We start from the raw sequence: 26,812 nt of genomic DNA, 5'->3' as shown, positions 1-26,812 counted from the left end.
TTTTCTGTCCGTACTTATAGGAGTGGATTTTTTTTCACATATTTGCATACCGTTTTGTAGTTTTGTAACATCATTCGGCTTTTGGTCTACAACAGTTCTCAAACTTTTGGTCTTTAACACCTCTCTACACTCTTAAAAATTACTGAGGACCCCAAAGAGGTTTTACATGTGAGAACTATCAACACCTAATTGGAAATTAAAATTGAGGGGTTTTTTAAAGCATAATACTATACAATCACACATTCTATCACCCATCACTGCGATGGCGTCACCACACGTCACGTATATTAAGGCGCGAAAGATCATGAAAAAGGCAAATAACGTGTTAATATTATTGGAAAATGGTTTCGACATTAGAGGACACCTAACTTCTTTCCATTCCAGGCGTCCCGCGATCACATTCTGATAACCACCGTTTGTCACAAGTGTTGGTCGTCCTCAGGGTTAGAGCTTCTCAAGGCTGCCCGGCACCCAGCAAAATTCGGCATTACGCGCCCACGGGACAGAAAACCGGGTACGCAAACCACTCGACAGGAACTACTTCCGGAAACTAGAGCTGCGCACGCACCGCGAGGCTCCGACTTCCCGGCATGCCCCTGGCCTGTGGCGTAAATGCACGCTGGTCGTGGCGGCCCACGTGATCCGCGGGGCGGCCGCGGCGGGAATCTGTGAGTGCGCAGTAGTAGGGGGTTCCTGGGTCTGTGGTGTGTGTCTGCCGTGCCTAGCCCCGGCCCGGCCCCCACCTCCGCTCTCGCTTGTCAAGCGGGAAGGAAGCCGGTGTGGGAGGAGGAGTTCAGCCGGAGCCTTCGCTCCTACCTGGAGCCTCCCGGCCGGGAGACTCGCGAGTCCTCACGGCCCATCGCTCGCTCTGCAGCCGCGGCACCGCTAAATCCTGGTGCGCCGGGGCTCTAGGCGATTGGTGTTGAGAAAAGAAACATTTGCAGACATGTCCCGGATTGAAAAGATGAGCATTCTGGGTGTGCGGAGTTTTGGAATAGAGGACAAAGATAAGCAAATTATCACTTTTTTCAGCCCCCTCACAATTTTGGTTGGACCCAATGGGGCGGGGAAGACGGTAAGTTCTCAGTAGCAGCCTTCAGTTTACGGGTCGCTACTTCTTGAGAATCTGGAGGATAAAGTGTTTGGAGAGCTCAGAACAATAAGGACCAGAGGCCAGGCGTTCCTGGAGCTCCGCTCTTGGTGCCCGAGGAAAGGCTTGGGCCTCTGGGTGGAGCCCCTGCCGCTGGGCGTGGCCTAGTGTGGCCTTCTGGCCCCAGCGACCTTAGGAGGGGACCTGACTCAGTCTTATAAGGGTATCCAGGCTCGGGTGGACAAGGTTTATTTGAGAGTCCCAGAAGACCGGGAGCGCTCAGCGACCTTACATTCTTACATGAAGCCTTTTTGTCTGCGTTGATTTTTTTTTTTTTTAACACTCCCCTTGCTCCCCAAACATACCATTCACTTCCTGACAGTTGATCCATTATAGAATTTCCTACACAAGTTATAAAATATGATAAACATAGGGCTTTCTGAGAAGAGTTTCTAAGTATAGACTGAAGTCTAAGCATAATAAATGGGAAATGAGAAAATGAAACCAATACCGTGAGGCCTAGTTTAGTTGAAAAACTATGTTGTTAGGATGCCCTTACCTAGTCAAACTAAAAAATTGGAGCATGTACTTTGACTTTTTAAGGCCCAGAGAGTATTTAGAAATTTGAGATGGACCCTGGAGTGACATGCAATTATGGGGGAAAAGTACAGCCTGTAAGGGTGGCTTGAGAAAAAGCAGGGCATTCTAACAGAGAAGACTAAATTAAAAAGCACACAGAAAGAGGTCAGGTTTAGAGTTGAACATTGAATGCCATACTCTTGTCTACTTTTGTTTATGTGAAAATGTTACTATTTATAGAATGCCTGTTGTGTCCCTACTGTTGTGGCTCTACTTTTGTAAGGGAGCCTAAGGTTTATGAGCACAAGCTGTCTGAATACAGATATTTTGCTTCACCATTTACTAGCTCTGTGACTGGGCCAGGGTGCCCCAAATGGTTTGTGCTTTAGTTTTCTCATTTATAAAATGGAGATAAAAAGAGTTTTCTACAGTCTAGGATTAATGTGAAAATTACTAATGTATGGAAAGGTGGTTAGTACAATACCTGGCACATAGTAAGGCCTGTGTAACTATTAGCTGTTTTTAAAAAATTGAACTTAAAAAAAGTTTTTTTGGTTTTATTGAGGTGTAATTGATCCATGAAATCGTAAGATATTTGAAGGGTATGTCAGGGTGACTTAATATACTGTACATTGTGAAAGGATCACTGCTATCTAGTTAATTAACAAATCTGTCACCTCATTTTTTTTGTAAGAACATTTAAGTTTTACTGTCAGCATATCGGCAAATTATCAACTATGGTAACCATCTTTTACATTAGCTGTTGTTATTAAATTAAAGGGTTTTAATTGGAAGTTGAGGACTTTTTAAAAATAATTTTTTGTTTTATTTTCATATACCTTCTTAATTAGTAGCTTTCCCATGAACTTAAAGTAGTTATTTATTCTTTAACACAGAATCGTATCTGTATTATATAGATATTATAATGTCAAATTTTATCTGCATATCTTTTTTGGTTCTCTGGTAAATAGTATTTTTATAATAAATTAACATTTTATGATAAACTTCTCTGGTTCTCTTATAACTAAATAATATAATTTTCTATTTCTTTAGACCATCATTGAATGTCTAAAATATATTTGTACTGGAGATTTTCCTCCTGGAACCAAAGGAAATACATTTGTTCATGATCCCAAGGTAATGACGCTAATAAACTTAAATATCTTTAAAATAAATTTTTATAATTATAAAAGCAATACGGCTTATTGTAGAAAACCTGGCAGTGGAAAACTATAAAGAGTTAGAAAAGTCTATACACAGTCTAAGCATCCAGTGACACCACTAGTGACATTTTCATGTATTTTCTTCTCCTTTAAGTACAGACTTAAGTGAAGTCATACTCTAATTTTGTATTCTGATGTTTTTTCCTCACTTAATATCATAAGGTTCCATGTCATTAAAAACATTAAATTCACAATCTAGGTGTTTGGCATTTGGGTGCTTCTTTTAATCTTTACATTTTTTATATGTATGAAATATTTCCTACTTAAAACATGTCTCCTATTATGAACATTTTTAATAGTTGCATAATTTTCTTACATTTAGATTGCTGTTAGTTTTTCATTAAAATGTGCCATAATTTAAATCTTTGTGTGTGAATCTTTGTTTGAATTACAGTGTTTATACCATTACTGTGTGTAAAGGACATAGAAATTTCTATACTATGTATTTTGGCCTATAGGTTTTTCTTGTTTTATGTATGTAGTGGTTTCATGTGCCTCTCTCAGTTATCTGCCAGCTCCTCCCTTAACAGTTCCTTGTATATTTCTCCCAGGTTTTTTTCTGTTTATACAAATGTATCTTTGTGTATATATATAAATACACTCAAACATAAATATTTCAGTACACCAGTAGCATTTTATTTTGCTGTTGTACAAATCAAATATTTAGTGACACTGCAGATATGTTCGTATATATACACACTTTTTTTCATTAGTTTTAATTACTAGAACTAATTAGTAATCCACTGAGTTTATTTTCTATAGTGTATTCACTTGGTTATTGATGGTTATTTAAATTGTTTCCACTTCTGTATGACTAAAGGTAACTAATTATGAAAGTATTTATAAACTTTTCTCTTAGAGATAGTAAAATCAGTACATTGAGCCCTCTCTGCAATGACTATTTCATAAACTTGCAGTATACTCTCCTTACTTGATGATCTTGGCCTATAATTTGTTGAAAAAATGTAATTTATTGAAAAAAGGAATCAGATAGAAAGTACCTCATTTTCCAATCTTAAAATCTTTCAAACTACTCTTCATTTGTACTCGTACTATTTTTTTTTTTTTGGTATTAAGGGTAAATTGTTTACTGTTTTATCTTAAGGTCAACCAACTCTTTGGCTGCTGGATCCAGTCAATCCCTTTTGTCAACGCAAACATTTTGCTTTTCAGTTACTCTTCTTCTGCATTAGCAGTTTGTCCTTTATAGAATCAGTCATATCAGCACACTCTGGTAGCTCCAGTCTACAAACAAATAAAACCTCTCCCTTTATTCCAGATCACCTTCTGGCTACTACCTCTACATTTATAGTTAAATTTAGAAGAGGTATATGTACTCATTGTTTTCGGTTCATTGCTTCCCATTTTCTCCTCAGCCTGTTCTGTTCAGATTTTCTTTTTTCTCCCTTACTAAAATTACTACTTACTCTAAGCTGCCAGTAGTCTTCAAGTTGCCAGATAAAGTGGTCATTTTCTAAGCCACTTATCAGAAGATTTAATATAGCTTCTTAATTCCCTTTTTAAAAAACATTGCTCTCTTGGCTTCTATGGCACCCTAATCTCATACCTCCTTTTTCACTGGCCATATCTTAGTCTCCTTTGCTGAGTCTCTTTTTGCCTAACTCTTCTTGGGTGATCTCATTCATTCTCATGGCTTTAATTATTTGTTATATGCTGGTGATTTCTAACATATATCTAACCCAAACTTCTTTCCTATACTCCAGATATAGATAGGTAGATGAATAGATAGATAGATAGATAGATAGATAGATAGATAGATAGATACAGATACATTGTTTGGATATTTAATGGTCATCTCATGAATATGTTCAAAACAGAACTCATGGTTCCCTGTTCTGTTCCTTTCACATTCTCAAGCCTGGTGGTATCTCCATACTTTCAGTTTCATAAATCATATCATCATCTGTACATTTGCTCATGCCAAAACCTGTGTGTCATCCTTTGATTGATTCCTTCATCTTCCCCTGTTGCCAGTTCATAAACAGTTCTTAATCCTCTCAAATATGTCCACAGATACTTACCTGTCAGGGGACATGCCATAATCATGAGAGTGGTTGTCCCAGGCTCATCCATTGCACTAAAAATATGTCCAGCATTTGTCCCTTTATTCCATCTTCACTCTTCCTTCCCTGGTACAGGCCACCTTCCTCTTTCCTTTGAACTATTTTAGTAGTCTCCAAACTTGTTTTCCTGCCTTCATTCTTGAAGTTCTCTCTTTTCCACACAGCAACCAGTTACCTTTTAAATATTCATTCTGGAGGGAATGAGTCATTCACAGTCTGAGAGAATACCATTCCAGTCAGTGTTAATACTAAGTGCAAAGTTCCTGGAGTAGGAGCATGTTTGATGCGTTCAGGGAATCACGAGGAGTAAAATGGCAAGAGGCCTGGTAGAAAAGTCAGAGATAGAAAGGCCTAGGTTCTGCAGGTCCTTGATTTCTGTTCTCGTTTAAATAGGAATCTACTGGAAAATATTAACCATGAAAAGGGTATGGTGTGTGTTTTAAAGCAATCAGTCTGGCAGTGAGAGAAGACCTAGTAGGTGGTAAGGGTAGAAGGGTGGAGACTAATAAAGGAGATTTTTGTGGTAATTCAGGTGAGGTATGTTGGTGGTTTGATTAAGGTGTTAATGATAGACATGCTGAGAATGCCTGGATTTGGGATGCATTTTAAAGGTAGTATCAACAGATGAGTTAATGATCTGGATAATGGTGTATGAGAGAAGTAGAAGCGTCAAACATAACTCCCAAGTTTTTTGACTTGAAAAAGTAGATAAAATAGTGTCACTGTTTATTGTAACGAGGAAACTCTGGGAAAGGAAATTTGGGGGGCTTTGGCTTAAACGTGTAGATTTGGAACGTCTTTTAGATATCCAGAATGTCCAGTAGGTAAATGGAAGTATGTCCAGGGGAGAGGTTTGAGCTAGAGAAAGACTAATTAAGAATCATTGATGTATACAGTTAGTTATCTATAAGTTTTAAAGCCTGATGCGATCACATAGGGAGTAAATGTTGAGAAGAGGTGGAAGATCTTAACCTAGAGCACACTGGCATTTAGAAATAGGGATGAAGAGGAGGCACCAAAAGATATTAAAAGAACAAGTGGTAAAGGAGGGAAAACTGGGAGAGTGGGGTCTTGGAAGACAAGAGAATGAAGGGTAAACAAGAAAGAAGATGTCAAACGGTGTCAAATATGTTGACAGCTCAAGTAAGAAGAAGGTTGAGCTATGTGGAGGCCATTGGTCATCTTGACAAAACCAGTTTCAGTGATGTGAGAAAACAAGAAAGTGAAACATAGAATTGTTCTGTGCGTTTGCTATGAGTGGAAAGAAGGAAGTAGCTGAAAAGGTTTGTAGGATCAAGGAGCGTTTTATGGCTATTGTTCTTGCTTTGTTATTTTTGTTGTTCTTCTGGATGTTTCCATGTTGATTGATGCTCTAGCATCTCTGACAATTTCAGTCTATCATCCATTCCTTTTTCCAAGTGGAAAGAGCTGTTTTTCTCAGCTGTCTACTCGTGTCCTCCCTCTGGTTCTTCTGGCCTTGATGGTTCAGCTTTCCTCACTTAATACTCACTTTTCATCTGCTCTAATTTCCCAGTTCTGAGCCCCCACCCACGCTGTTTTATTCAGCTCTTTTTTTTGAGTCGGTCACACCTGCTCTTATGGTTGGAACTATTCCTCTCACCTGGATTGCCCACATCCCCCCAGTTTTCCCATCCTCTTATATATTCAGCTTTCGGTTCCTCATATATTCAGCTTCTCTTGGTTTTTTCTTTTCCTTGCTTTAATTTGTCCCTGCACCTAATACTGTTTATTTTAAATGCCTGAATTTTTCTGCTGCTCCTTCCTGTCTTTTTTTTTTTTTTACCTGTTTTCCATTGTTACTCTTTTCTTAGAAATTTGTTTTCCATATTGCTCCATTTGTGTACCTTCCCCCTTTCTCCTCTACTTCTTTCAAATTTTTGGCTACCTCAGTCTTTCCCATTCTTTCTTTGACCTCATTTGCTTCTCCTCAGTTGACTTGAACCCTAAGAAGCTCAATTCTCTGTTTTCTGCATCTCATCACTTTTGTCTTGCTTCTGGCTGATTTTGTAAACTAACCAGATGCTTATTTCCACAGCAGTTTCTTCATCACATATTGCTTCCATATTTGTGTGTGTGTGTGTGTGTGTATGTGTGTGTGTGTGTGCGTGTTTTAAGTTTATTTATTTGAGAGAGAGAGAGAGTATGTGTGCACACGAAGGTACACATGAACGGAGGAGAGGCAGAGGAGAGAGAGAATCCCAAGCAGGTTCTGCTCTATGAGCTCCACCTCAGGAACCATGAGTTATTGACCTGAGCCAAAATCAAGTCAAGATGCTTAACCAACTGAGCCACCCAGGTGCCTGCCCATATTTGTGATTTTAAACACTGTAGTTTTTGAATTTTTTTTTTGATGTTTGTGTATTTCATAGAGAGACAGAGTGCAAGTGGGGGAGGGGCACGCGTGCGCATACACATACACACACACACACATACACACAGAATCCAAAGCAAGCTCTAGGCTCTGAGCTGTCAGCACAAACTGGACATCATATCCTGAGCCAAAGTTGGTTGCTTAACCAACTGAGCCACCAAGGCACCCCACAAACACTATAGGATTTAAACCATGTGGGATAGATATGGAATAAAGCATATATATGGGATAGAGCCTTTGTAGATGGATAGAATGACCCTGTTAGAGGAAAAAAATTAATGCAAGAGAGGGGATAATTCCAGAGTTAAATCCTTGAGTAGGCAAGTAGAGATAGGATCCATTGCCCCACTGACAGAGTTAATAGGTGTATGCACTGTTTATCCAGGGTAAAAGGATGACGGACAGAGTATGTAATTTTTCAGTTTAGTGGTGGGAGAATAAATAAATGGTCTTTTGACTGTTTCCATATTCTCAGTGGAAAACAAGTGAAATTGTTAGCTGAGGGTGGGAGAAGGGGTTGATTGAGGCTAGAAAAAGTGTAAGAGCTCAGAGGGTAAGTTGATTAGGGAAGTGTTATAGGGTTACATGACAGTGTCATTGGGTCACCTGAGGTTTGTGGGTGAAAGTTTGTAAGGAGACCACTTGTGTTTCTTCTGTCTAGTTCAGCTCATTGGTAAGCACAGAGCAAGTTGGAAAGTTGGATTTAATCAAGCACTGGGTAAAGTTGGAAAGTAGGAATTAATCCATTGCTTGGTAAATAGAATGAAGAGATTAAGAGGCAACTTCCCCATTCCACACCTATGGACATCTTACTCAGCCTTCTCAGTCTCTGATAATCTTTACCAGCTGGCCTCTTGCAGGTATGCAGTCACTAATCTACGATCTGAATTACCCAGCACACTTTTTCCCTCTTTGAATTCCCTCAAAGTTGTCAGGCTCTGAAATCCCACATTATGCCTTCCCCCATTGTGGATACCCTCTTTCCCCTAAGCTGGCTCATCCCTACTCATGGATGTCCTTTGCATCCTGTTTGAACTCTGACATCCTTGGACTCTTGAAACCTTGTGGCAAGGTGCCCGTGTGGACACCCTTCTCAGCCTAAGCAGTTGTACTGTTTTAGGCTGAGTTTCTATGTCCCTCAACTTCAGCCAGCATGAATACATACATTCTTCTGCCCCACTGTTGGAAAAACGGTTTTCTAACTAGATTGTTTGGAAAGGGAAGGGCTTATATTATTTTTTGTTTTATTCTTTTAGATAGAAATTGTTCTAAAGTTAGTATGTATTTTTCTGCCTTAAATCTAGATTACTCTTTTTGAAGAACCTCTTCTCAGTAAGCTCACCAATAATATTGTGATTGAAATGCTGCAAGATACCCGTTGCTTAAATTCTTCTTAATTTGATACTTTTCTCGTAGCTAAGTCGTAAAAGGGTAGATGCCATGGAAAATGTATATGTGTATTTGACCTACTGGTAGGACATGTTCTAAACAAATTAACTCATTTTGTAGTACATAGATGCATAATTACTTTGCAGTGAATTAAGACCTCAGCAACTGTTTGCCTTGGGCTGAAATGATAGCATCAAGTCCCTGGGCTTTCAAAGCTAAATATCATTGGCCATTTTCCTCACTGAGATGTTCAAATCCTAAGAGGCTACTACTTTTTTCTTCTTTTATTAAGTTTTTTGGTTTAAATATAGTTGACATACAGTGTTATATTCAGCAGTGTTATATGCACCTAGTGATTCAGCAGTTCTGTATGTTACACGGTGCTTACCACTATAATTGTAGTTAACAGCTGTCACCACACTAAAATGTTACTACAATATAATTGACCTCATTCTCTATGCTGTACTTCTCATCTCTGTGACTTATTTATAACTTGAAGTTAGTACCTCTTAATGACCTTCATCGATTTTACCCATTCTCTTACCTACCCCTCCTCTGGCAACCACCAGTTCTCTGTATTTATGAGTTTGATTCTGTTTTTTGGGGTTTTTTTTTTAGATTCCACATGTAAGTGAAATCATATGGTATTTGTCTTTTTGTGTCTGACTTATTTCATGTAGCATAATACCTTCTAGGTCCATCCATGTTGTTTCAAATGAAAAGATTTCATTCTTTTTTTATGGCTGATTAATACTTCATTGTATGTATATACCACTTCTTTATCCATTCTTGTCTAGATGGGCACTTTGGTTGCTTTCGTATCTTGGCTACTCTAAATAATGCTGCAATAAACATAGCTGTGCATTTTATCTTCTCATATTATGTTTTCATTTTTGGAGGGTAAATAGCCAATAGTGGAATTACTGGATCATAGAGTCCTTCTATTTTTAATATTTTAGGAGCCTCCATACTGTTTTCCATAATAGTTGCACCAGTTTACATTTCTCCCAACAGTGCATGGGGTTTTGCTTTTCTCATCCTCACCAGTACTTACTCATTCTTACCTTTTTGATACTGGCTATTCAGACTGGAGTAAAGTGCTACCTCATGGTGGTTTTGATTTGTGTTTCCCTGATGATTAGTGATACAGAGCATTTTTTTCATGTGTCTTTTGGCCATCTGTATGTCTTTGGGCAAATATCAGTCTATTCAGGTCCTCTGCCTATTTTTAATCTGATTATTTGGGGGGAGGGGGTTTGGTGTTGAGACGTATGAGTTCTTTATATATTTTGGATACTAACCTCTTATCAGATATATCATTTAGAGTATCACTCCCGTTCAGTAGGTTGCCTTTTTGGGTTTTTTTGATGGTTTACTTGGCTGTGCAAAAGCTTTTTATTTTGGGGTAATACCATTAGTTTATCTTTGCTTTTTTCCCCCTTGCCTGAGGAGACATATTCATAAATATGTTGGTAGAGCTGATATCCAAAAGATTACTGTTTTCTTTTAGGAATTTCATGCTTTTAGGTCTCACATTTAGGTCTTTAATCCATTTTGAATTTATTTTTGTGTATGGTAAAATAAAGTGGTCTGGTTTCATTCTTTTGCAAGTAGCTGTGCAGTTTTCCTAATACTGTTTATCGATGAGACTGTCTTTTCCCCCATTGCATATTCTTGCCTCCTTTGTTATAGAATAATTAACCATATAAGTGTGGGTTTATTTCTGGGCTCCCTATTCTGTTGATCTGTGTGTCTGTTTGATTGTTATAGCTTTGCAGTATTTCTCGAAATTTGGGATTATGATACCTCCAGCTTTGTTATTCTTTCCAAGATTGTTTTGGCTATTCAGGGTCTTCTGTGTGTGGTTGTATACACATTTTAGGATTATTTGTTGTAGTTCTTTGAAAAATGCTATTGGTATTTTGATACAGATTGCATTGAATCTTTAGGTTGCTTTGGATAGTATGAACATCTTAACATTTAACATTTCAATCCATGAGCATAGCATATCTTTCCATTTTGTCATTTTGAATTTCTTTCATCATTGTCTTATAGTTTTTAGATTATAGGTCTTTCATTTCCTTGGTTAAATTTATTCCTTGGTATTTTACTCTTTTTGGTGCAGTTGTAAACAGAATTGTTTTCTTAATTTTCCTTTCTGCTATATTGTTATTAATGTATAGTTTGCAATGGATTTCTGTATGTTAAGTTTGAATCATGCAACTTCTGAGCAGCCAGTCCAACAACTTCTCACTCCTTACCTCTACCTCCAATGCTGAAGCTCTTGTGTAGGCTGTCTTCCTGTTTCTCCTGGAATACTCTGTGCCTCCTGTCTTGCCTCTGTTAGTTCAGTGTGTTTATCTTAAAGGCAAAGTGATTCATTTAAAATGCAGATCTACTGCATGCCTTTCCTCTGGATTAAACCCCTGAGTGGCTTTCCATTGCTTTAAGTTCAAAGCCCTTAACATGTTTCAGAAGGCTCTTAATTACTAGAACCACTTTCTGTCTTCACTCCCTTTCCCCTATGTTCTGCACCATACTTTCTGAAATTACTTTAGCTATTCAGTGACTCAGATCTTTTCATCTGGCTAACTCCGGCCCATCTGTCAGTTCTCAGTTTAAACATTCACTTCCTTTAGAAGCCCTTCCCAGAATTCTACCCTAGGTAGATTAGATGCTTACTTTGTGTTTTCAAAGCATCATGTACTTCTCTTAAGACGATGTTTAACACCACTTTTTTACTTTTCTGTTTAACCTGTCTTCCATACTTCAAAGGAGAAAGTGTCTTTCTTTTTGAACCAAAACAACGCATGGAAGCTACAAGTGCGTAATAAATTGGTGCTTAATTTTTTGAATGATTTGATCAATTAATATCATAGTTATGTTTATGCCAAAAAGTTATTAAAAGACCAGTAAAAGATAGTCTATGATTTTAAAAAAAAATGCAGGATTCATGACTTGTGGTTTTGGTTACAGTCGAGGAGTATCATATTTGTGCTCCCAGTATAAACAACTATAAAACTGGAACAAAAAAATTGAAGCAACTATTTTCAGGCATTGGACAACAGATGGCACAGGGCTGTGATCTTTGAGAAAAGAGAAATGTATGAGGGACTACACATTCATTCTAGCTTTCTCCCTAGGGAAATTTTGTGAACTTTGGCATATAGAATTCCCAGCAGAGAATAGTAGTATTACCAGCTAGATGAAACAAATGTAGAAGTGTGGGTTTGCTGATGTGACTATAAATTATGGAATAAGATACAGGAGAGGGGTTGCTGTGCAGAGATGGGCACCAGAAACTGTGTAAGGGACTATTGAATCTTTGGCCAGATACTAAGCTACACATGTCCAGGACAGGAATTATTGAGGGCTAGCAGAGAATAAACTACGGGGGTAGAAGAGTGGGACTGTGAGCTGAATGGATATTCTAGAGGTTACACACTGCTGGGTGACATTTGAATTGTGATATGCCAGAGTAGGGAGGCCTTACTGAACTCCCTTTTGAGTTCTCCCTTTTGAGAACATTCTTTTGAGGCCTCAGAAGGGCCATCAGTGTCTCCCTGTTTTGTAGGAAATACTGATGGGACATCAAATCAACAACTTAGTCTTAAGTGGTTCAGGGGAGAAAAGTTTTGTACACTTCATTTCTGCTTTTCTGTAAGCTTGTATATGTTTTGAAAATTATTTTGGAAAACACTTGAGATACTTAAGAAGCTAAAGTTTATTTGAAAAACTCACGCACCTGGTCTCCTAATGCTGAATAACAGAAGTAGAAAATACTCAGGTTTAGTAAATCAGTTAAAGAGTGTTCTTGGGGTGCCTGGGTGGCTTACTTGGTTGAGCGTCCAACTCTTGATTTCAGCTCAGGTCATGATCTAATGGTCATGGGATCAAGCCCTGCATCAGCTCTCTACTGGGCATGGAGCCTACTTGGGATTCTCTCGCTCTCCCCTCTCTCTCTCTCTCTCTCTCTCTCTCCCTCCCTCTCTCCCTCTCTCCCTCTCTCCCTCTCTCCCTCTCTCCCTCTCTCCCCCTCTCCCCCTCTCCCCCCCCCCCCCGCTTACACACATGCACTCAAACTGCCCCCCCTCAAAAAATTTTTTTAAAAAAAGTATTTTTTTTCTCTTGTATATTTGAATAGCATGTAAAAATGACACTCATTTTGGTGTTTAAGTTTTTGTCATTTTTGATAAGATTGCTCATGTCTTTTCTTTTGGAACTAACATTCTGATGCTTATTAAGGTAGCATAATCTTTCCCTGTGTACCTTTAAAGGTTGCTCAAGAAACAGATGTTAGAGCCCAGATTCGTCTGCAGTTTCGTGATGTCAATGGAGAACTTATAGCTGTGCAGAGATCTATGGTGTGTACTCAGAAAAGCAAAAAGACAGAATTTAAAACCCTGGAAGGAGTCATTACTAGAACAAAGTAGGTGTTTACCTTATATTTGAATATCTATTAATTTTCTGTTATTTAGGTTTGTAAGACTGTGGTTTTTTTTCCCATTACTTTATTTTAGAGCAGCATAATAATTTTTTTAAAGACTTTATTTTTTTGGAGCAGTTTCAGGTTCTCAGCAAAACTAAGCAGAAAATAGAGTTGCTGTAATACTCCCTGACCCTATGCATGCATAGCTTCATCCACTATGAACAGTTACTGTTGGATCTTTTATCAGTTAAACAGAATGATCCCATCAAAGATTTTGTGATAATGCTGCATTCCTTTGAGTAATTTATGAACACTTGTTCAGCTGAAGGTACACAATCACTCAAATATAGATTGAATGAATGGAAAATGCTAGTATTGTGTGTAGGAATGTGTGAAATGAGAAGCATACAAAGTGTAACCCTTTGAACTGTCACCTTTATTACAGTCACATTATCACCTTTAATGGGTTTGGGTTTTGGAATTAGCCTGCCCTGGATTCAAGGCTTTATCCCTGTTGTACAAATTACTTAATATCACCTTACGCCTTTCACTTGTTTATTTGTCAACTAATTAAATAATTCTCTTAATTAATAACATTTGTCACCTATTATGTGCTAGAGGCAGTATATTAGCTATTGGCTTCTCAAGCAGGTTGGTTTCCTTGGCATTTAAATACACTCAGGTGGATTTCATTCCACACCAGTTACTCTTTGTCTCTATTTTTCCCTTCACAGTCAGGCTTCTCATAAGAGTTGTTGATAATCGCTGTCTCTATTTCTGTTTTTCCTCCATCCTCCTCTAGCTCCATTCCTTTACTGAAACAGCTCCAACTGAGGTCAGAAATACCCTCTGTGTTAATTAGGATAATGCTATTGCTTTACTAAATAGATCTCTTTGCAATCCTGTGTGTTTTTTTTTTTTTCATTTGTAAAATAGGGATTCATTTTTATTATATATATCTTAGAAGGATTGAGCTAATGCATGTAAAATGAGAGCTCATGTATTAGTTTTCTTTGCATAACAAACCACAAACTCAGTGGTTTAAAACAACAGACATTTATTATCTTATAGTTCTGTAATTTAGGAATCCAAATTGGGTCTCACTGGCTTAAAATCAAGGTGGTGCCGGGCTATAATCCTTTCTGGAGGCTCTAGGGAAAATCTGTTTCTACATCCTTTCTGGGTCTTTTGCAATCCACCCACAAAACTTGGCTCATGGCCCTCCATCTTTAAAGTCAGCAATAGTGGGCTGAGTTCTCATAGTACATCACTCTGACATCCTCTTCTGGCTCCCTCTCCCACTTAAAGACACTTGTGATTGCGTTGGCCCCACCCAGACAATCCAGGGTAATCCTTTTACTTAGGGTCCAGATGATAAAGCAACCTTAACTTCATCTGTAATCTTCATTCCCTTTTGCCATGTAACCTGATGCATTCACAGGGATTAGAATATAAATATCTTTGAAGGGCCATTGTTCTGTATCCTGTAACTCAGTAAATGGTAGCTATCAATAACTTCTTGAAGATCTTTTTCTGGACTTGCAATACATGACACTGTTCTGTCTCTCCCTCACAGCTACATCCAGCCAGCTAATAAAGGTAGCTGGTTCCACGGGCTCAGCCCTTCATACCCACCTGTCTCTCTCATTTTCTACCAGCCCTTTCAAAGACACCTCGGATTCAACATGTCCAAAACCAAGCTCATGAGTCCCCTTGACTCCTCTTAAAAAGTCTCCCACAAGGTGATCCTCTTGTAGTGCTCCTCATTGTAGCAAATGGGGTACCCCATCCATCCAGTGACACAAACGAATACACTCTCTATATCTCGACACCTCCTTGCTCTCTATATGTAGTTCATTACCAGGTCCTCTGGCTTTAACCTAGGATTTAAGTGTCTGTTGAGTCCATTTCTTTTCCTTCTGTACAGTGACCTTTCTAGTTCAGGCTAGCATAATTTTTCCCCGGTCTAATGTGATCACCTCCTGGTCTATCTGTGTCCATTCTCTCCCCCTACAAAACATTCTCGGTGTATTCAGTGTACTATTTTCAAAATATGTATTGGAATATATAAATGACAGTAAAGACAGATACTTTACTAATCTAGCTATTAACAGATAGTGCACAGAAAATATAAAGAAAATGTTGAATTTGTCCTCCTGATGAAAGATACTGAGAGATCTCTTGAAATTCAAGGGCAGAGATGCTCCTGGCCCTAGGTATAATGATGTAAGGGACTCTTTAAAAGACCCTAAGATACTTCTCTGTAGTGGATTGCTTTGTCAGTGTGACCTTAGAAGTTGAGGTCTACTGATTTGAATTTGCTTAAATGGGTATCACTAAAGTTTGCCTTTATTATCCTTTTACATTTTGTTACTGAACAATCCGTATCTAAACACTATAGTCTTTAGATGTTTTTGTTTAAGGCACAATTGCCTGTCTTCTGTGAATCATCGTGTTTTATTTTACTTTTGTTAAAGTCTGTTTTCTTATTTTTAAGTTCTGGGATTGGAAGATAGTTTATTTTTCTCTACTTATTGTCTGTAAATATTTTATATTACTATATTTAAAAATCCAAACATAAAAAAAATTAGTTCTGGCATCTTTTCCTGTCCCTCCCTGTTTTACATACTTTTTCATCATTGAACTCCTGAATCCTTAAGAGTTAAACTTTTACCATAAGAAAGCTATTGTAACTGGGGATGCAGGAGGGAACTTTTTTTTTTTTTTTTAACAAGTACAGCATAAAGGATTGATTAAGCAATTAGAATAGGTACAACAGGAGGTTTTCTTACATAAATTCTTGATTTTCATTTTCTGTAGGCATGGTGAGAAGGTCAGTCTCAGCTCTAAGTGTGCAGAAATTGACCGAGAGATGATAAGTTCTCTTGGGGTTTCCAAGTCTGTGCTAAATAATGTCATTTTTTGTCACCAAGAAGACTCTAATTGGCCTTTAAGTGAAGGAAAGGCTCTGAAGCAAAAATTTGATGAGATTTTTTCAGCAACAAGGTTTGTAGCCTTTAATGAGACTTTATAACCTGTCAAGTTATTGAGCCATGGTTGCAATTTGGATATTTCTTTTTTAGAAGAGAAAAAGTCTTAAAAGTAAAGTCATCAGTTATTACCTTTCATCCAGTGGCAACCAGTGGGCATATTTTCTTTCTGTTTTCTTTCTGTGCATTTTTATTTACCTGTTTGACAGTTTATATGTAATGTTTTCATTTACCATTATATCATAAGCATTTTCTAAGGTATTAAAAGCTCTTTGTAAATGCAATCTTAGCAACTATATAATATTCCATTGTTGGAACCTATGTAATTTACTTGGAAAGAAGTTTGATTTTTATTTAATATCTTTAAAGGTACATTAAAGCCTTGGAAACGCTGCGGCAGGTACGTCAGACACAAGGTCAGAAAGTAAAAGAATGTCAAACAGAACTGAAATATTTGAAGCAAAACAAGGAAAAAGCTTGTGAGATACGTGACCAGATTACTAGTAAGGAAGCTCAGTTAATATCATCAAAGGAAATTGTCAAATCCTATGAGAACGAACTTGATCCACTGAAGGTAATTTGATTTCTTGAATAAGAAGATTCACTTTTTATGATGGTAGCATTTACTCCTAAAACACTTTATATAAATTTGAATGGTGTGTATATTTCTTGAAAAAATTATCAAACATTATGTAATGTCATGGTTTATATTTTAGGTCTTTATTAGATGGTTTATCTTTTTTTACTATTTTTTTTAATCTTTTTTAATGTTTTTTTTTAGATTTATATTTGAGACAGAGGGAGACAGAGCATGAGCAGGGGAGGGGCAGAGAGAGAGGGAGACACAGAATCTGAAGCAGGCCCCAGGCTCTGAGCTGTCAGCACAGAGCCCGACGCAGGGCTCGAACTCACAGACTGAGATATGACCTAAGCTGAACTCGAATGCTTAACTGACTGAGCCACCCAGGCACCCCTAAAGGATGGTTAATCTTAAAGTTGCCCAAAGAACTTGGATTTGAGAGTAAACAAATTTGTACCATCTTAGTAAGCTACTCGTATACATCTTAAATATCACTATAATGACCCAACCTTACATTTCTGTATTCTTAAGATTTTTTTTTAATTGACATATCTTTCCAGGGAACTTTTATAACTTGCAAGATGTTATTTGGCTTTGTACAAAATTTGGAATTGATACATATATTTGCAAATAAGTATAGCTTTCTAAACTCCTGTGATCTGTAAGAAAGAAATTTCATTCATTTATTTCCTAAACATTTATTGAGTGTTTCCTATGTGTGAGGGCATACAGTGTATACTGTGCTTAGGGCTGCAGGTAGTAGGAGAACTACAATGGTGTCCTTGCCCTTAAAGTGTTTCTTTTTTTTTTTTTTTTAAACGTTTATTTATTTTTCAAGACAAAGAGAGACAGAGCATGAACAGGGGAGGGGCAGAGAGAGAGGGAGACACAGAATCCGAAACAGGCTCCAGGCTCTGAGCTGTCAGCACAGAGCCCGACGCAGGGCTCGAACCCACGGACCGTGAGATCATGACCTAAGCCGAAGTCGGACGCTTAACCGACCAAGCCACCCAGGCGCCCCAAAGTGTTTCTATTCTAAGTAAGAGCATTCTTGAAAGTGGCTATTTTCTAGATTTCACATAGTAGAAGAATTCTTTTTACCCATTTAAAAGTTACTGATTTGGACTTTTAAATTAATCTATAAATACTGGTATAGTTTATTTATTTAAATTTTTAAAATTTTTACTCTGGTGCTCGTCATGACACGTATACTCCTTCCTCCCCATCATCTCTTTCACCCATCCTCCAACCCACCTCCCCTCCGGTACCTATCAGTTTGTTCTCTATAGTTAAAAGTCTGTTTGTCTCTGTTTTTCCCTTTACTTGTTTGTTTTGTTTCTTAAATTTCACTATAAGTGAATTCATATGGGATTTGTCTTTCTCTGACTTATTCCACTTAGCATTATACTTTCTAGCTCCATCCATGTCGTTGCAAGTGGCAAGGTTTCATTATTTTTTATGGCTGAATAATATTCCACTGTGTATAACTACATATTTATCCATTCATCAGTTGATGGTCACTTGGGATGCTTCCATATCTTGGGGATTATAAATAATGCTGCTATAAACATAGGGGTACATGTGTCCCCCTCAAATTAGTGTTCTTGAATTTTTTGGGTAAATGCCCAATAGTGCAATTGCTGGATCATAAAGTAGTTCTATTTTTAACTTTTTTAAAAAATTTTTTTATTATTATTATTTTTTTTATTTTTAACTTTTTGAGGAACCTCCTTACTGTTTCCCACAGTGGCTGCACCAGTTTGTATTCCCACCAGCAATACACAGGGGTTCCTTTTACTACACATCCTCACCAGCACCTTGTGATTTTAGCCATTCTGACAGGTAAGAGGTGATATCTCATTGTAGTTTTGATTTGCATTTCCCTGATGATAAGTGATGTTGAGCATCTTTTCATGGGTCTGTTAGCCATCTGGATGTCTGCCTTGGAAAAAGATACTTGGATATTTGTTTTTTGGGTGTGAGTTGTATTAGTTCTTTATATGTTTTGGATATTAACCCTTTATCAGATATGTCATTTGCAGATAATTTCTCCCATTCCATAGGTTGCCTTTTAGTTTTGATTGCTTGAAGCTTTTTATTTTGATGTAATCCCCATAGTTTATTTTTGCTTTTGTTTCCCTTGCCTCAGAGGACCTATCTGGAGAAAAGTTGCTATGGTTGATGTCTGAGTAATTACTGTCTGTGCTTCTCTTCTAGGATTTTTATGGTTTCAGGTCTCACATTTAGATCTTCAACCCATTTTGAGTTTATTTTTGTGTATGGTCTAAGAAAGTGGTCCCGTTTCATTCTTTTGCATGTTGCTGACCAGTTTTCCCAGTACCCATTTGTTGAAGAGATGGTCTTTTTCCCACTGGATAGTCTTTCCTGCTTTGTCAAAGATTAATTGACCATATAGTGGTGGGTTTATTTCTGGATTTTCTATTCTGTTTTATTGATCTATGTGTCTACTTTTGTGCCAGTACTGTACTGTTTTGATCATTGTAGCTTTGTAATATAACTTGAGATCTGGAACTGTGATGCCTCCAGCTTTGCTTTTCTTTTTCAAGATTGCTGTGGCTGTTTGGAATTTTTTGTGGTTCCATATATATTTTAGGATTGTTTATTCTGGTTTTATGAAAAATGCTGTTGGTATTTTGATAGGGATTGCATTAAATCTATAGATTGCTTTGGGTAGTATGGACATTTCAACAATATTTGCTCTTCCAGTCCATGAGCATGGAATTCTTTCCACTTTGTGTCATCTTCAGTGTCTTTCATCAGTGCTTTGCAGTTTTCAGAATACAGGTCTTTGGTTAGGTTTATTCCTAGGTGTGTTATTATTTTTGGTGCAGTTGTAAATGGGACTGTGTTCTTATTTTCTCTTTCTGCTGTTACATTATTGATGTGTAGAAATACAATTGATTTTGGGGCACATGGGTGGCTCAGTTGGCCAAGCATCCAACTCTTGATTTCAGCTCAGTTCATGATCTCATGGTTCATGGGTTTGAGCCCCACGTCGGACTCTGTGTTGACAGCATGAAGCCTGTTTGGGATCCTGTCTCCCTCTCTCTCAGTCCTTCCCCCCTGCTTGCTCTCTAACTCTCTCTCTCAAAAAAAAAAAAACAAAAACCAATCGATTTTGTATCCTTCAACTTTACTGAATTTGTTTATCAGGTCTAGGAGCTTTTAGGTGGTCTTTTGGGTTTTCTCTGTATGTGTAGTATCATGTCATCTGCAAATAGTGAAAGTTTTACTTCTTCCTTACTGATTTGGATGCTTCCTATTTCTTTTTGTTGTCTGATTGCTGTGGCTAGGATTTCAGTACTATGTTGAATAAAAACAGTGAGAGTGGACATCCTTGCATTGTTCCTGACTTTGGAGAAAGGCTCTCACTTTTTCCCCATTGAAGATAATGTTAGCTGTGTGTTGAAAATCTGTGGCCTAGGGGCGCCTGGGTGGCTCAGTCGGTTAAGCGTCCGACTTCAGCTCAGGTCACGATCTCACGGTCCATGAGTTCGAGCCCTGCGTCAGGCTCTGGGCTGATGGCTCAGAGCCTGGAGCCTGCTTCCGATTCTGTGTCTCCCTCTCTCTCTGCCCCTCCCCTGTTCATGCTCTGTCTCTCTCTGTCTCAAAAATAAATTAAAAAAACGTTAAAAAAATTTTTTTTAAATAAAAAAAAAAAAAAAAAGAAAATCTGTGGCCTTTATTATGTTGAGGTTTGTTGCCTCTAAACCTACTTTGTTGAGGGGTTTTATCATGAATGGATGCTGTACTTTGTCAAATGCTTTTTCTCATCTGTTGAAATGCTCCTATGGTTCTTATCCTTCTCTTATTGATGTGATATGTCATGTTGATTGATATGCCGATATTGAACCACTCTTGCAATTTAGGAATAAATCCCATTTGATTGTGGTGAATGATTTTTTAATGTTTGTTAAATCAGTATTTTGTAGAGGATTTTTGCATTTGTGTTCCTCAGAGAAAATAGCCTGTAAATCTCTTTTTTTATGGTGTCTTTATCTGGTTTTGGTATTGGTAATGCTGGCCTCATAGAATGAATTTGGAAGTTTTCCTTCCTTTTCTATTTTTTGGGATACTTTGAGAAGAATAGGTACTAACTTGTCCTTAAATGTTTGGTAGAATTCACCTGTGAAGCCATTGGTTCTGGACTTCTGTTTGTTGGGAGGGTTTTTTTTTTTTTTTGGTCTGTTTTTTATTTTTAGAGAGAGTATGAGTGGGGAAGGGGGTAGAGGGGGAGGGAGAATGTTAAGCAGCTTCACACTCAGTACAGAGCCCAACTCAGGACTTAATTTCATGACCTTGGGATTGTGACCTGAGCCAAAATAAAGAGTTAGACATTCAACCAAATTGAGCCACCCAGGCACCCCTGTTGGTTGGGAGTTTTTGATTACTGATTTATCTGCTGGTAATTGATCTGTTAAAATTTTCTGTTTCTTTCTGTTTCCGCTTTAGTAGGTTATATGTTTCTAGTAGTTTATCCATTTCTTGTAGGTTTTCCAATTTGTTGGCAAATAAATTTTCATAATACTCTCTTACAATTGTTTGTATTTCTGTGGTGTTGGTTGTTATGTTTCCTCCTTTACTAATGATTTTGTTTATTTCAGTCCTCTCTCTCTCTTTTTTTTTTTTTGATGAGGCTGGCCTAGGGCCTTACCAATTTTGCTGAAATTTTCAAAGAACCAGCTCCTGGTTTTATTGATATGTTCTTTTTTTTTTTTTTTTTTTTTTTTTAGTTTCTGTGTCATTTATTTCTGCTCTAATCTTTATTATTTCCTTCCTTCTGCGGGTTTTGGGATTTATTTGCTCTTCCTTTTCTAGTTCCTTTAGGTGTAAAGTAAGGTAGTCTATTTGAGATTTTTCTTACTTCTTGAGGTAGGCCTGTATTGCTGTAAACTTCCCTCTTAGAATCGCTTTTGCTGCATCCCAAAAGGTTTTGAACTTTTGTGTTTTCATTTTCATTTGTTTCCATGTACTTTCTGTTTTTTAAGTTTTGCAATAATCTCTACACCCAATGTGGGATTTGAACTCACAACCCTGAGATCAAGAGTGCATGCGCCTTCAGCTGAGCCAGCCGGTGCCCTTCCATGTACTTTTTATTTCTTCTTTTATTTCCTGATTGACCTATTTATTGTTTAGTGGCGTATTATTTAACCTCCATGTATTTGTCCTCTTTCCAGATTTTTTATTGTGGTTGATGTTTAGTTCTATAGCATTGTGGTCATAAAAGATGCATGGTATGACTTTGATCTTTTTGAATTTGTTGAGACTTGTTTTGTGGCCTAATACATGATCTGTTCTGGAGAACGTTCCATGTGCACTTGAAAAGAATGTGTATTCTGGTGTTTTAGAATGAAATGTTCTGAACAGAGTAAAATCTTGGATTGCCAGTAATTTGTTCTGCAAGTGTTCCACAAGACAAGCAAACATTTCTAATAAATTTTATCTTGCTAAACAAGTGATGTCTTGCAATATGAGTAGTACATGACACCAAATGTCACATGATCACAACTGAGCCAATGGTTCTTCTCTCTTTCTCTCTCTCCCTTGCTGTGAGATTATGGGTGATTGTCTCCCATGTTCGGATGCTCAGTCTCAGGCTGTGATGTTTGGCAGAAATCAGTGATTTTTCAGCATGTTGGAAGGTTCCCACAACTGGCACTAGTGTAGTTTTTGTCACTTCAAAACACCTATGGACAGTCCTTTGCTTTTCCATAAAAGAGTAAGCTTAGGAATGCTTTGCTTCATTCTAGATTAGGCTACCTGCAGATATAGACCCTTTCCTCTGCTGCCTTACCACCAGTTACATGAAATACAGTATAAGAAAGAGTTTATTAATACTGTAGTCAACATCTGAAAGTGAAAGTCGTCCTACACAACCCTCCTCCCTCTTGTCTTCCTCACACCAGCCACGAAGGTTTTCAAAGGTTAAGTGCAGGTTAATTTATTTATTTTTATTTGTATTTTGTATTTTCTTTATTATTTTATTACAGTATTACAATATTACAGTATTGTAATCATTTTTATATGAATGTTTTTGGGTTATGGAATGAATCCTGAGTTTCCATTATTTCTTATGGGGAAATCCGCTTTGATACACAAGGGCTTTGGATTACAAGTATGTTTCCAGAACGAATTATGCTCACAATCTAAGGTTTTACTGTGTATCTGTTAAATCTTCCTCTTTCAGTGTGTCATTTAAGGCCATTGTTTCCTTGTTGTTTTTCTGTTTAGATGATCTGTTCATTGATGTAATTGGGGTGTTTAAAGTCCCCTACTATTAGGGTGCCTGGATGGCTCAGTTGGTTAAGCGTCCGACTTCGGCTCAGGTCATGATCTCACGGTCCGTGGGTTCGAGCCCCGCGTCGGGCTCTGTGCTGACAGCTCAGAGCCTGGAGCCTGCTTCGGATTCTGTGTCTCCCTCTCTCTGACCCTCCCCTGTTCATGCTCTGTCTCTCCCTGTCTCAAAAATAAATAAAAACGTTAAAAAAAAAAATTTTTTTTTAAATAAATAAATAAATAAAGTCCCCTACTATTATTGTATTATTATCAGTCAGTTCCTTTATGTAATTAACTAGTTTATGTATTTAAGTGTTTTCATGTTGGGCACATAAATTTTTACAATTTTTATATCTCCTTGTTGCATTATACCCTTGATTACTGGGTAGCCTCTTGGTCTCTTGTTACAATCTTTGATTTAAAGTCTATTTTGTCCAGTATAACTATTGCTACTGTGGCTTTCTTTTGCCATTCACTTGCATGATAAATGTTTCTGCAAACCCTTACTTCCTTTTTTTTTTTTTAATGTTTATTTTTGAGAGAGACAAATTGTGAGCTGGGGAGGGGCAGAGACAGAGGGAGACACAGAATCTGAAGCAGGCTCCAGGCTCTGAGCTCTCAGCACAGATCTTGACTCGAGGCTTGAACTCCTGAACTGCAAGATCATGACCTGAGCTGAAGTTGGACACTTAACCAACTGAGCCACCCAGGAACCCCTCCATACCCTCACATTCAATCTGCAGGTGTCCTTAGGTCTAAAATGAGTCTCTGGTAGGCAGTAAACAGATGGGTCTTGTTTGTTTGTTTTTTTGTTTTTGTTTTTTTTAATGTTTATTTTTGAGAGAGAGAGAGACACTTGTGAGCAGGGGAGGGGCAGAGAGAGAGACACACACAGAGAATCTGAAGCAGGCTCCAGGCTCCAAGCTGTCAGCACAGAGCTCATTGTGGGGCTCAAACTCATGAACTGTGAGAGCATGACCCAAGCTGACACTTAACCGACTAAGCCACTCAGGCGCCCCTGTTTTTTTTTTTTTAATTCCTTCTACAACCCTGCATCTTTTGATTAGATCATTTAGTTCATTTTCATCTAGGGTAATTATTGATAGATATGTATTTATTGCCATTTTATTACTTGTTTTGTGGTTATTTCTGAAGATTTTCTCTGATCCTTTCTTACCTTTCTCTCATAGTTTACTGGGTTTCTTTAGTGATATATTTGGATTTCTTTTATCCTTTGCATATTGATTAGTGATTTTGATTTGTGGTAACCATTAGGTTTATATATAACCTCTTTTGCATATAGCAGTCTATATTAAGTTGGTAGTGGTTTAAATTTGAACCTATTCTTTACTCTTCCCCTCCCTACTTTTTGTTTTATTTTATTTTTTTAAATTTTTTTTTAATTTTTTTTTTTTTAATTTTTTTTTGAGACACAGAGACAGAGCATGAGCAGGGGAGCGGCAGAGAGAGAGGGAGACACAGAATCTAAAGCAGGCTCCAGGCTCTGAGCTGTCAGCACAGAGCCCGATGCGGGGCTCAAACTCACAGACTGTGAGATCATGACCTAAGCCAAAGTCGGATGCTTAACTGACTGAGCCACCCAGGTGCCCCTATTTTTTTAATTTTTTTTTATGTTTATTTATTTTTAAGAGAGACAGAGACAGAGTGTGAGTGGGGGAGGGGCAGAGAGAGAGAGGGAGACACAGAACCTGAAGCAGGCTCCAGTCTCCAAGCTTGTCAGCACAGAGCCTGACATGGGGATTGAACTCACAAACTGTGAGATCATGACCTGAGCTGAAGTCAGACACTTAACTAACTGAACCACCTAGGCGCCCCTCCCCTCCCTACTTTTTCGATATATGTTGTTTTATTTTGTGAATTTCTTGACTGATTTTTTTTTATAGGAATATTTATTTTTACTGCTTTTGTGTTTCCTACTTTCATACTATCCTTTTTGGTCTTTCCACTCAGAGAGTCCCCTTTAATATTTCTTACAAGGATGAGTTAGTGGTCATGAACTTTAGTTTTTGCTTGTCTGGGAAGCTGCTTATCTCGCCTTCTATTCTGAATGACAGCCTTGCTCGATATAGTATTCTTGTCTGCAGATTTTTCCCATTCAGCACTTTGAATATATCATGCTACCCTTCTGGTTTGGAATGTTTCTGCTCAAAAATCAGGTGGTATCCTTATGAAGTTTCCTTTGTATGTAAGTGTCGTCTTTTGTCTTGCTCCTTTTTTTTTTTTAGTTTATTTATTTTGAGAGAGAGAGAGCATGAGCAGGGAAGGGGCAGAGAGAGAGGGAGAGAAAGAATCGCAAGCAAGCTCCATGCCATCAGCACAGAGCCCAAAGCAGAGCTCAAACCCTAGAGTTCATGACCTGAGCTGAAAGCAAGAGTTGGATGCTTAACCGACTGAGCCATGCAGTCGCCCCTCATCTTGCTGCTTTTTTTCTTTTTTATGTGTATTTACTTTTGAGAGAAAGAGAGAGAGACAGAGGCATGAGTGTGGGAGGGACCGAGAGAGGTAGACACAGAATCTGAAGTAGGTTCCAGGCTCTGAGCTGTCAGCACAGAGTCTGACACAGGGCTCGAACCCATAGACTGTAAGATCATGTCCTGAGCTGAAGTCGGACACTTAACCGACTGAGCCACCCAGGCATCCCTCATCTTGCTGCTTTTAATATTTTTTTTATTTATCAGTATATTTTGCCTTTTTACTTACTTTTTAAGAATTTTTTTGCCTTTTTAGTTATAATGTATCATGGTATGAATCTGCTATTTTTGATTTTGTTGGGGGTTCTCAGCACCTCCTGGATCTTGATATCTGTTTCCTTTTCCAGATTCGGGAAGTTTCGAGCTGTTAATTTTTCAGATAAATTCTCTGCCCCGTTTTCTCTCTTTTCTCCTTCTAGGACTCCTATAATATGAATGTTAGTATGTTTGATGGAGTCATTGAGTTCCCTAAGTTTTCCCATTTTGCATAATTCTTTTTTCACTGTTTTGTTCAGCTTGGTAACTTTCCATTAATCTGTCTTCTGGGTCACTATGTCTTTGCTTCTTCCAGCCTGCTGTTCATTACATCAAATGTTTCTCATTTTGTTTATTGAGCCCTTTCTCTCTCTTATTTTACTCATTATCTCTGTGTTAATGGTCTCACTGATGTCCTCCACTCATTTCTCACGTCCAGTGAATGTCCTTATGATCATTGCTTTAAATTCTCCAAGAGGCACGTTACTTATATCTGTTTCACTTGGATCTCTAGTCATGGCCTTGTTCTGTTCTTACATTTGGGACAAATTCATCTGTCTTCTCATTTTGTGTAAGTCTCTGTGCCTGTTTCTGTGTGTTAGGAAAGTCACCTATATTTTTTGTTATTGAGGGTAATGGCTCTATGAAGAAGAGGTCCTTTAGTGCTCTGCAGTTTAGTGTCATCTGTTCCCCAGGGCCTGGTGCTTCTAGGAGTGTCTCTAGTGTGTACTTCATGTGCTTTGCTGTTATGTCCTGGCTGCTTTATCCTTTGGGCCAGTCTCTTTGCCTGTATGTGGGCAGTGTTCGGTCCCTGGCCTGAATGTGATGTGTTTTAATTAGGTGTACTCTGTTCTCCTTGTGAAATGAGACCTGTCCCCACCACTATTGGGACTGAGGCTCTGAAAAACTTCCAGGTCAGGAGATGTGCTGTTAGCGGGGGTTTGGGCCGGTCTTCTTGGGGAGGGGGCCCATTGCACTAGGACTGAGGCCAGCGTGACTGGGAGCGGCAGTT

The 26,812-nt window shown here is 38.1% G+C and overlaps 1 protein-coding gene across 3 annotated transcripts in view; it reads left to right on the top strand.

Moving 5' to 3' along the window:
• The first annotated feature begins 634 nt into the window (after positions 1–634).
• RAD50 (RAD50 double strand break repair protein) overlaps positions 635–26,812 on the top strand; it is a 94,511-nt gene continuing 68,333 nt past the window's right edge. Inside the window, exons 1-5 of one of the 3 annotated variants that reach the window (XM_060636186.3) lie at positions 635–668; positions 2,723–2,806; positions 13,035–13,186; positions 16,007–16,192; positions 16,546–16,750. In XM_060636186.3, the coding sequence (XP_060492169.2) occupies positions 13,119–13,186; positions 16,007–16,192; positions 16,546–16,750 (459 nt within the window). In that variant the 5' untranslated portion in view covers positions 635–668; positions 2,723–2,806; positions 13,035–13,118. Of the gene's footprint in view, positions 1,076–2,722; positions 2,807–13,034; positions 13,187–16,006; positions 16,193–16,545; positions 16,751–26,812 lie in introns of all 3 variants that reach the window. The other 2 variants (XM_060636185.3, XM_060636187.3) reach the window with 2 other exon arrangements.

Source organism: Panthera onca, chromosome A1 (assembly GCF_046562875.1).
Source record: "Panthera onca isolate mPanOnc1 chromosome A1, mPanOnc1 haplotype 2, whole genome shotgun sequence".
In the NCBI taxonomy this organism is placed as follows: domain Eukaryota; kingdom Metazoa; phylum Chordata; class Mammalia; order Carnivora; family Felidae; genus Panthera; species Panthera onca.
Note: the sequence above shows the minus strand (reverse complement) of the source record. Positions and strands in the feature narration are given on the sequence as shown.